At 44.0% G+C, this 11,362-nt stretch overlaps 1 protein-coding gene and 1 long non-coding RNA gene across 51 annotated transcripts in view; one reads left to right on the forward strand and one right to left on the reverse strand.

The window, feature by feature from the left end:
* The window catches only part of RAI14 (retinoic acid induced 14), a 161,295-nt gene extending 150,235 nt beyond the window's left edge, over positions 1-11,060 (forward strand). For all 50 annotated transcript variants that reach the window (XM_081520491.1, XM_081520436.1, XM_081520450.1 and 47 more), the window contains 5 exons: positions 1,345-1,463; positions 2,088-3,623; positions 4,792-4,941; positions 8,328-8,393; positions 9,198-11,060. In XM_081520491.1, coding sequence (XP_081376617.1) covers positions 1,345-1,463; positions 2,088-3,623; positions 4,792-4,941; positions 8,328-8,393; positions 9,198-9,275 — 1,949 coding nt within the window. In that variant the 3' untranslated portion in view covers positions 9,276-11,060. The remainder of the gene's footprint in view (positions 1-1,344; positions 1,464-2,087; positions 3,624-4,791; positions 4,942-8,327; positions 8,394-9,197) is intronic.
* LOC145517594 (uncharacterized) lies at positions 1,113-8,451 on the reverse strand. The gene is made up of 2 exons (XR_014062184.1): positions 4,633-8,451; positions 1,113-1,251 (listed from the first exon to the last, which is right to left on the reverse strand). It is a non-coding gene; the product is annotated as an uncharacterized LOC145517594 (long non-coding RNA).
* Positions 11,061-11,362: the final 302 nt, after the last annotated feature.

Below are 11,362 nucleotides of genomic sequence, written 5' to 3' on the forward strand. Positions count from 1 at the left end.
CAAATCCCCTGATTCATTCCAAGCTGACCAGACTGTATGTCAAGAACACTCATAAAGCTGTGGTGTAGGCCCCAGATATTATTAGTAAGCATTTCTGTGAAGAGATGTCACTTTGCATCCTTCCAAATTAAGACTCAAGTTTTCATCCTTGCATTAGGTTGTGAGAAATTTTTTAAATAGCAGTGAAAATTCGGATCAGTGCTGTTCAGAGTATGGTCTCTAAACTGTTGCCAGCTTAAAATAAAAAAAGGGATTGCTCCAGAAAGTCATCCAGCCAAGCACACTGTTTCATCCACCTGACAGGTTTTTTTTTTTTTTTTCCATAGGAAGACTTTCTGGGTGAAGAAAGCAGTATATTGAATGACATTCTGGAGCACATTTCTTGTCTTGTCTCAATGAGAACTTTGAGTAGCATAGCTTTAGATGTTATTTCAGCATGATAATCAGTAGAATGTCAAACAGTTGTGGTTTACCAGCAGTGTTTATTGTGGGATTCAGAGACTCCTGTTTCATGCAGGGGTGGTCAGCAAATGCCTTAAGGAAGAGGGAGGGTCTGATGTGGGTCTTGAAGGACGCCTAAGAGTTATCCAGCCAAAGAGGTGCTACGAGGGCAATTATATGGATGAAGAATTAAAGAAGCAGTCTTGTGTTGAGAATAGAGGGGTGTGAATCTGATGAAAATGGGATACTGGGGAAAGACATGATGAGTCATAAACCTGAAAAAAAGTAGATTGGAGCCAGATCCGAGAGGCCTTAATCCAGATAAAGGAAGTTGGAGATTATTTTTGGAGGGAGAGCAATTAAAGCACTTGAACCAAAGGCATGACCCCATCAAAGTATGTTTTAGGAAGATTAGTCTGACAGTGTTGTTGGTACAGGCTACATTTTCACTAGAGGAGAGAGAGAGATTAGTTAGGAAGCCGTTTGTACAGTTACCAGGTATGGTGATGAAGTCTAAACTAGGGTAGTGGGCATGGGGATAAGAAGTGAACCAGATTCCAGAGATCTTTCTAAAAGGATTCATAGAGTGGGATGTATAGGGCATGCAAGAATAAAAAACAACCGAGGTGTGGCACTTAATCAAGTGAACAGAAACTGTATGACCAGATCCATCAGTTTTCAGATGAGTTTATTTGTATCTAGGCATCTAGTATTGTGCTAGGGAGTGAGGAGACCCCAGTAGTTGAGAATTTCTGTTCGTCTATCCAGCTGGAGGGGGCTTTCATCCCTAGTCTGGATGAGAAAGAAGAACTGGATTGGGTAGAAAGTGAGTTTGTTAGAGGTCAGAGAAATAACAGTTAAATTTTTAAAATATTATTTTAAATTGCCTTTCTTTTTCCTAAGGTGCTGATAGCTTATTGGATGTAAGTTCTGAAGCTGACCAGCAAGATCTTCTTGTCCTATTGCAAGCAAAAGTTGCTTCTCTTACCTTACACAATAAGGAATTACAAGATAAATTACAGGTAGATAAATAGATCACTACCACAGTCTGTTCAGTTGGTTAAGCTATTGGATTTCTCAGGGTTAGCTGGGTATTTTGTTTTAGACACCAACATTGGTTTCTTCTTTTTAAAATATAATTACCCTTTAGCATTTTATACCTTCATATTATTTGTTTCTTGAGACTTATTCATTAACTTATTATTTTTATAAACTGGTAAATTATTTAATTATATACTTAGTATGATATATATGACAATAGATAGCTATATGTACACCATATATATGACTAGTCATTCATTTAGTAAAGTTGATCATTTCACAGATTTAAGAATGTGATAAGAAGTAGGGCAACTACAATAATATGAGAAACAAAGAAAAATTTGAGTCAGAAGCTCTGCAGCCAAAACGGGTTTTGCATTTTTAAAGTGGCAAACATAATCTATCCTTTGAGAGCACAGAATAGGCTTAGTGTTGTTAAGCCCAACTCTTGTGTCCCAGATCATATTTTTTCATGGGGCAAGAGGACGTGTGCAGAATGATACTGCTGCTCCCCCATACTCAAAGTTTGGGTTTGCTCCCCAATTGCAGTTGCTTGCTCATCTAACCACACCTTTTGTGTCGTTTCATTCTTGCCTTCTTTCCAGGCCAAAACACCCAGGGAGGGGGAAGCAGACCTGAGCTTCGACTCTTACCATTCTACTCAAACTGACTTGGCCCCATCCCTGGGCAAACCTAGTGAAACCCCTCCTCTAGACTCCAAACCATCTCCATCTGTCATAACACATTCCTCAAGTAAATCCACTCTCGACAGCGATGTCAGAATCCAGCAACTCCAAGAGGTTTTACACGACTTGCAGAAGAGACTGGAGAGCTCTGAAGCGGAGAGGAAACAGCTGCAGGCCGAGCTCCAGACCAGGAGGACAGAATCAGTGTGCTTAAACAACGCCGAGATCTCAGAGAACGGCTCCGACCTCAGCCAGAAACTTAAGGAAACTCAGAGCAAGTATGAGGAAGCTATGAAAGAAGTCCTGAGTGTGCAGAAGCAGATGAAGCTGGGCCTGGTCTCACCAGAAAGCGTGGGCACTTACTCGCACCTGCAGGAGCTGAGGATCACCCAGGAAGAAATGGATGTGCTCAAGCGGGACCTCCAGGGCGCTCTGGAAGAAAGTGAACGAAATAAAGAGAAAGTGAGAGAGTTAGAGGAGAAGCTGGCAGAGAGGGAGAAAGAGGCAGTTATTCAGCCACCGAGGGAGGAGTACGAGGAAATGCAAAGTTCCTATTGCTCGGTGATTGAGAATATGAATAAGGAGAAAGCATTTTTGTTTGAGAAATACCAAGAAGCACAAGAGGAAATCACAAAACTGAAAGATACATTGAAAAATCAGATGACCCAGGAGGCGGGTGATGAAGCTGAGGACATGAAAGAGGCCATGAACAGGATGATCGATGAACTCAACAAGCAGGTGAGTGAGCTGTCCCAGCTGTACAAAGAGGCCCAGGCAGAGCTGGACGATTACCGGAAGAGGAAGTCTCTAGAAGACGTCACAGCTGAATATATCCATAAAGCGGAGCATGAGAAGCTGATGCAAGTGACCAACGCATCCAGAGCGAAGGCTGAAGAGGCACTGTCCGAAATGAAGTCTCAGTATTCAAAAGTGCTGAATGAGCTGACCCAGCTCAAACAGTTGGTAGATGCACAGAAAGAGAACTCTGTCTCCATCACGGAGCATTTGCAAGTGATAACCACTCTGCGGACCACTGCCAAAGAGATGGAGGGAAAAATAAGCAGTCTGAAAGAGCACCTGGCGAGCAAGGAAGGGGAGGTGGCGAAGCTGGAGAAACAGCTCCTAGAGGAGAAGGCGGCCATGACCGACGCGATGGTGCCCCGGTCTGCCTATGAGAAGCTCCAGTCGTCTTTGGAAAGCGAAGTGAGTGTGTTGGCCTCAAAATTAAGGGATTCCGTGAAAGAGAAAGAGAAGGCCCATTCAGAGGTTGCCCAGATTAGAAGTGAGTTCTCGCAAATGAAAAGGGAAAAGGAAAACATTCAGACTCTCTTGAAATCCAAAGAGCAGGAAGTAAATGAACTTCTGCAAAAATGCCAACACGCTCAGGAAGAACTTGCAGAAATGAAGAGACATTCCGAGAGCTCCTCAAAACTGGAAGAGGATAAAGACAAGAAGGTGGGTGAGACTGTCGCTATTGAATTTCTAGCTAGCAAACCCTAGCGCTTTGAACCTTCATTTACTGAAGTTAGCATTTTTAGGATTTGTTAGCACTAAGCTATTGTGAATGTGCTAAGGCTCCACACAGGACTCCATCTGTCCCCAACACCACATTAAAAATAGTAGGGTGGACATTTATTTTAAAAGAGAGCGAGAGAAAACCTCATCTACTACTTCCCTCACACCAGAGTATTTTCAAATGTGTGGTACATATTTTCCCCTTAAAAATTATTTTACAGAAGCTCTGCCAAGTGTCAGGGGCCAGAAGGGAACCCACCAGGTAAGTATTTGTGATCCATGTTAAACGTCTACTCTGTTGGAATCCAGACAGATTTCCTCTGTCATATGGAAAATCAATTACTGCCAGACTTGATACTGCTTCCCTAAACCCCATGAGCTTTCCCTTGAATTAGTTTAAAAGCCCTCGCTGGTCCTCATTTTCAAAGGTGTGCAACAGGAGAGAAAGGGAGAAATGTGGGGGGCCAGGCGACTCGAGATGGGCTGAGCGTGGAGGAAGGCAGAGAGTAAGGGGAAAAGTGAAGGATGCTTCTGTGCTTGGATCTGCTCTGCATCCCCAGATGCCCAGTCTCCTGGGTTAGATGTTCTGAATGGCATTCACTAGAGAATTATTTATCTTATATTCCTTTATTATAATGAATGTTTCTAAAAGAGCTTCCAAAGCTGTGGGTGTGGAGATTGTCTTCACTGCAAGGTAGGATATCAGAGATACCAGGGTTCCCAGAACTTATTTCTGATTGCCTATGGCAGCAATAGGGAACAAAGCCTAGCTGGCTCCAAATATAGAATACCTGAAATTCTGTTTTTGATTTATTTTTTTAACAGTCCCCCATCTTAAGGGTGAAAGAAGGGAATCCACATAACAGCTGTTGTTACCTTAATGGCCCCAAGCACAGCCTCATTCCAGGGCTGTCGTCTGCATAGGCTTGTTGGTTTGCCTGACTCTTACCTGTTTTTGTTTCATTGTATGGCTTTTCTTTGAAAAATTAAGAAAAGGGATTGCTCTAGGCCCAGAGGCCAGTCGAGGCTGTGTTCCCAGTGGAGAAGCAGCTGGCGTTTTGCCTCTGCGGGTGCCTTCTCTCCTGATAGGGCTTTCCTTTCTCGCTAGATAAATGAGATGTCCAAGGAAGTCACCAAGTTGAAGGAGGCCCTGAACAGCCTCTCGCAGCTCTCCTACTCCGCCAGCTCCTCCAAGAGGCAGAGCCAGCAGCTGGAGGCGCTGCAGCAGCAGGTTAAACAGCTGCAGAACCAGCTGGCGGTGAGTGGACCTGTTTCCATGGCTGACTGTGGGGTGGGGGACAGGTGGGAGCGAGCAGAAAGCTGCCCAGCCTAAAGAGTGTCGTGCTTCAGTGAGCAGTTGACTAAAGACCTTTAGGTGAGGGCCAGAGAGGGAGCTGGTGGGTTTCCCAGTCATCACCGACAATGAGAATGGGTTCTGTGTCACTGGGAAGGGAAGAGTCTGCAGGACAGTGGCAGGAGTCTTCTTGTCTTGTTCCCTCCTTTCCACTCACTTGCTACCCTTTCTCCGTTTTTCTGCTTCAGTAGTTACCGTCTCTGGCAGCGGCTTGAGATGTTTCTTATTAGAGGGCCAGGATGTCTGGTAGTTGTGTATCCACATGTCTGAGGCTGCTTCTTGGCCCCTCTCCTGATTTCACCAAGGAAAGCTCTTTCACGTCCATACTCGTTTCTGGTGGCTGTTGTAATAGTGCAACAGAAACTTGGTTTAAAACAACATAGATTTATTACTGACAGTCCTGGAGATCATAATTTCAAAGAAACCAGTTTCACAACAGTAAAGTCAGGGTCTCAGCAGGGCTGGTTCCTTCTCAAGGCTCTAGGGGAGAATCTGGTTGTCTTTTCTAACTTCTGGAGGCTGCCTGTTTTCCTTGGCTCGTGGCCCCTCCCTCATCCTCAGAGCACATCACTCCAGCATCTGGTTCTGTCCTTCCACCTTTGACCTTTTTACCTCCTCTTATAGAACCCTAGTAATCACATTTAAGGTCCACCCAGATAATCAGTATAATCTTTCTTTCCATCTCAGAATCCTTAATCTTAAAGGTCCCTTTTGACTGATAGGTAACATTTATAGATTCTAGGGATTAGGACACGGGCATCTTTGGAGGGCCTCTCAGGTTGAGAGACTGAGAGGCCAGGGTGGTGGGTGGTTCATCCATGTGGATACTGAAGTCAACCAAGCGATGATAGAAGCAGGACTGGAAAGGAAGACAGTGATCAGAAGACAAAGCTATGAATATGTCAAGTTTTAGTTGTTGCATGCTCACTCAGTTGTATTCGACTTTTTGTGACCCCGTGGACTGTAGCCCACCAGGCTCCTCTGTCCATGGGATTTTCCAGGCAAGAATACTGGAGTGGAATCCATTTCCTCCTCCATCTTCCCCACCAAGCGGAGTCTCCTGCACCTTCTGCATTGGCAGGCGCATTCTTTACCACTGAGCCATCTGGGAAGCCCTGTAGTTGATGAGGGTATGTGATACTTTCTACATGAAGATTAGTTTATCCTGGACTGTTGCTGGCTTCCATTTACATGAACTTGGATTTTGTGATTTCTTCAGTACAGATCGCTACTAGTAAATTCAGGTTTCTACAGTCCTTACTCCATCCGGTCACAAAGTTCAAAACCAGCTCTTTTTATGTTACCAGCTCTAGCAGTGGAGTAGTAGTCAGGGAAGGAGAAGATGCTGTTGACTGTTTTGCAGGTCATTTTTCTGATCAAGTGGTTATCACAGACTCGTAAATAAAGTACTGATAGTTTATATAGTCATTCTTACAATTATCCAACATGCATTCAATGAGCTTCTATGTGTCAGTAATGTACCAGGTGTCCATGATATAAAAATGAGTAAGACACAGTCACTGCTTTCATGGAATATAACAGCTTACCGTGTACTCATTGTGGTAAGCATTCATTGAGAGATGACCAACATGCTGTGAGCGTAGAAAGGCAATGTGCGTAGCCAATCTGGGTAAGTCTTGGAAGGCTTCCTGCAGGAAGTGGTGCTTGTACTGACTCTTAAAGAGTAGGAGGCAGCAAGGATGTGGCATTTAGATGGCCCATGGTAGCTGTAGCAAGCACAGTTCCAGTGGAGTGGAGTGGAGTGTGGACAGCTGGAGGCTGACTGCTGGAGAAGTGATTAAGGAGCTAGGTATCTGCAGGAGCTGAAGAGAAACAGTGGGAGGCAGGGGAAGCCTAATGCAGATTTGCTAGAAAGACAGGAGATGGTGGTGAGGGAGTGGGATGCTTTCAACTGAGATCTTGGAGATAATGACTGAGGCAGGGAGGTAACCATAAGAATGAGTGGCTGGAAGGAAGAGAGACAGGTCATGAAGCTGAGGTTGATGGACTGAGAGGCCAGGGTGGTGGGTGGTTCATCCACATGGATACTGAAGTCAGCCAATTGATGACAGAAGCAGGATCGGAAAGGAAGACAGTGATCAGAAGACATAGCTATAAATGATGGAGTGGAGGGAACCAAGAGGTGGGATCAGCACAGAGAGAGCTACCAAGTATACTTCCTAGTGGCATGAACTTCAAAGATCGAGGTTTCCAAGGTTGTCCTTGAATGGGAAGGACACCTCATATCTGACACTGATAGGAAGGAGGTAAGAATAGATACTGATGGACTTCAGTTGATTTTTTAAGTGATCCATATATGATAGTTTCGATTTCCATTGGGAAATAGGAAGAAAGGCCTCTTCTTAGAGGAGTTAAGAGCTGAGTTGAGATCCTCGAAAATAGTCACTGAGAGGAACTGGAATAATATCTCAGCAAGAAGAAATAAAAGCATTAACAGCTGTGCTGAGGGGCCATTTGAGATTGGGGTCATCACCTTGTTCACCTCCTCAGTACACTGACAACTTTAATCACTGAATTCCCCAGGGATTATATACCACTGGCCACACAGTAGGTGATCAGCAACTCTTTTTATAAGATTACATTTAAAAAATTAATAAATATTTGGTCATTTTAGAAAAGTTGGAAGATATTTAAAAAAGAAAAAAACTCTGAAGAAGCTACTGTAGATACACATTGTCTATAATTTAACCACTCAGAGACAGTAACTGCATTTGATGTAGTTCCTTGCACTGTTGTTTACTCTGTGTGAATACATTTGCCTAAGCATGTGTACATATATTTTTTTAAACAAACTTGGGATTATAATAACTACTTTTTATAGGAATTTTCTTCTGGAGTTGACATATGCCAAGATATGAAATAGATTTTTTTTTTTCCCCTAAGAGTATTGACAAGTGTTCCAAACCACACACCCCATCAAGTCCACAGCAATTTCAAAAGCTTCCTATGCTAGTTGCTGGAAGGAATCACTCAGGTAGCATTTGGCCACAGCCTTCTCCTAGGATTTTTTTTAAGGTCTCCTAAGCCCCTGATGGTGGCTCAGATGGTAAAGAATCTGCCTGCAATGTCAGAGACCTGGGTTCGATCCCTGGGTCGGAAAGATCCCCTGGTGAAAGGAATGACAACCTACTCCAGTATTCTTGCCTGGAGAATTCCATGGATAGAGGAGCCTGGCGGGCTCTAGTCCATGGGGTCTCAAAAGAGTCAGACATGACTGAGTGACTAACACACAGCAAGCTCTTGAACAGTGTCAAACTGTCTCTTTCTAGGAATGCAAGAAACAACACCAGGAAGTGATATCTGTTTACAGGATGCATCTTCTGTACGCTGTGCAGGTATGATGTCTGGGAATCCTAAGGAGACACCACAGCAGGGCTTGTCCAGATTCCCGTCCTGAAACGAGCAGAACGGATGAGAATTTGAGGAGACAGATTTTCAATGGAAAGCTTTTGCAAATACCTTCTGCTTTGCTTTGGATTTTGTGTTGGGAGCCCCTTCCCCTGTTAATGGGGAGTTGCCTCCTTTGTTGAGTGCTGAATGAGGAGGTGGCCGTTGCACGCCCCCCCCCCCCCCCCGATCAGGAGACGGAGTCTGGGGGTTACTTTCCGGGCCTGAGGATATTCGCTGAGCCATTGGTGCCGTGGCACTCCTGGGACAGTCAGTGCTCTGACTGGCTGGGCTCTCATTTGCTGTTAAGGCTCTAGAAACGCTTTGTTGAGGGCTCTGCTGGGAGACCCAGCCTCCTTGTCCTCTGGAGGAAAAAGAGCAAGGCCCTCCCTTTGCCTCGGTTCCTCGTGGAAATGAGTAGGGTTCACATTTCCTGGGAAGAACGAGGGGGACAACTAAGGGCTTAAGCCTGCCAGTCATCTCACTCCCTAGGTGAGGCAGTGCCAGGATTTAGGTTCTAATGAGTGTCATTTTGTTTTATTTTAAACCTTTTTGACATTCACTTTTCTAACAAGCATTCAGCCTCCCCTCTGCCCCTGTTGTTTTCTGCATTTTGACACTCCTGTGGGACAGCAGCCTCTGCCTTAGATTCACCTCCTTCCTCGCTGCCCCCTCAACGTCCCACGTGAGTTGTGTCCAAGGCATGGTATTATAGGTTATTCTAATGAGTGTCTTGTGTTGGAATTTCCTAGGGCCAGATGGATGAAGATGTCCAAAAAGTACTGAAGCAAATCCTTACCATGTGTAAGAACCAGTCCCAGAAGAAGTAAAGTGGATTCCTTGGCAGGACACTGGCCCCTTGTTGTCCACCTTTGTGTTATATCCGGAGTTGTCGGCAGCCACTGCCATTGTTCTCATTCGTGGTATCACTGTGACCCTTACCATAGAACTTCTTCCCTTTCCAGAGATTTCTTTCTGAGGACAGGTCCCTGGAGAAGACTGTCCTCCATAGAACCGCTGAGAGACTTCAGAGCAGCAGAGGGGAGAGATGCTGTCACCCCTTCTGATCCAGAGCTGGGATCAGTCACGCCCAGGAGTCTAGTCCCTGCACTGGCAGCGGGGCATCATCCCTAGTACCTGCCTAGCTAAGGGGCTCCATGGCTGCATGACACGTTGACGCTCCATGCAGCCGTGCTTCTGTTCCTACACTTGGGCCGTGCCATTCAGCACAGCAGTGTTCTCTTTACCTTTGGTTTCCTATCCCCCAAAACACAACTTCATTTCTAACCAAATTAATATGACACTAGTTATGCGCTATGTGCTTAAGATCCTTTATCGTGATGTCCTGTGGATTTAAAAACTTTAATTCCATCTTTTTTCCCCATCTGCCTTATATTTCTCACCACCCTGCTTGTCAATCTTACAGTCAGATGAGCACTATTAACTTAAATATGAAGTTTAAAAACAAAAGCAAATTGTTCTCAAAAGTTCTTTCTTAAGTACATCGCTGACATGTTGCAAATTTTCTATGCAAACTTGCCTCCTGCTGTTTGTTATCCACGAAGCTCAGGAAATCCAAACATTTGTGTTTCAACAAGGGACAGTAAACTGTGTGTTTACAGCCAAAAGAAATGCCTCATAGTTTTTAACCTCAATTTTTTAAAAGTGTTTTTTTTTCTGTACAATATTTTTATTGGCTCTTAAAGATGTTTTCATATCTAAATCCCTAAGTAAGTGAAATTTACATTAGACTATATTAACAAAGTATTTTTTAGGTAATCATGCTTAAGACTTTAAAAATATATATATATAACTTTTTTCTCCACATTTTCAGCTATAGCAAAAGGTGGTTATATATTCCACTCAAAATGAACTGCCACCAACACCCTAGACTTTGTGCCATTGTGTTCTTAGGACTATAGCACGTCTCTAAATATAGTAAATCCTCTTTAGCCCATTGAATATTTCTGAGTGCCCCAACTCTACCAGCACCTGCAAATTACCTCGGGAAGGACTGTGAGTACCAGTGGGTTTTTCAACTCTGAAACAAAAAATCCTGGTAAACATTACAGTGCCTAGCCGAGGTCTTGGGAGAAAACATCTCTGGTTTCAAGTTAAAAATGTTTCTGACTTGCTTGCAGCTCCCTTGCATGTAAACTGAAGACAGAAGTCTCTAATGTAGAGAACTGTTAAGTGTAGGCCGGCTCTGATGGGGCTGCCTGCGCTCAGAGGCCACTTGGCAACCCTGTGCTGAATGAGGGCCAACGACAGCGAAGCAGAAACGGCTTTCGAACTTGGTGTTACTTTTCTTAAGTTGTTTATAGTTCAGCAATTTCCAACATGCTCCAAAGAAAAATGTGAAAGGACTTTCTGTCACAGCACTTAAGAAAACACAAAACCACCCCCCTCATCCCCACACAGAAATGCTGCAGAGTGTAAAACTTGAGACATTTTGTAGGACGCCTGACAATGTGTAGCCTTTTATCTTGTTTCAGGATGCGTATTTATTTCAAGTACTCTGGTTAAATACTGAAGTTGCATTCTGTAGTTTAGCATTTTGCCTTTGTAATTTACAGAAAAGTATTGCAGAAAATAAACTTTTGTTTCGTTTTGCATCTCCCTTGTTGATTTGGGGCGCCTTTATTAGCATGCCCTGTAGGGCTTCTGAAGATCAGCTCAGTAGCACTTCAGGGTGACGGTTTTTATACCCTGTGTCATGTTCAGCAGGTGGCCGTTGTCTGCGGTCTCTCACGCAGCATGTCATACCATTCCCATCTTCTAGCTCCTGGGACCACCTTGAACTCTGCCTCAGTCATCAGCCACTTTCGGACACTTGCTTCACAGTTATTTCATTGAAAATTGCCTCTCAGTTGATCTGCAGTCTTTTTTTTTTTAACTATTTGAAAATCTCCATTAG

This window comes from Giraffa tippelskirchi, chromosome 8, assembly GCF_054371585.1.
Source record: "Giraffa tippelskirchi isolate mGirTip1 chromosome 8, T2T-mGirTip1v1.2.pri, whole genome shotgun sequence".
Lineage (NCBI taxonomy): Eukaryota > Metazoa > Chordata > Mammalia > Artiodactyla > Giraffidae > Giraffa > Giraffa tippelskirchi.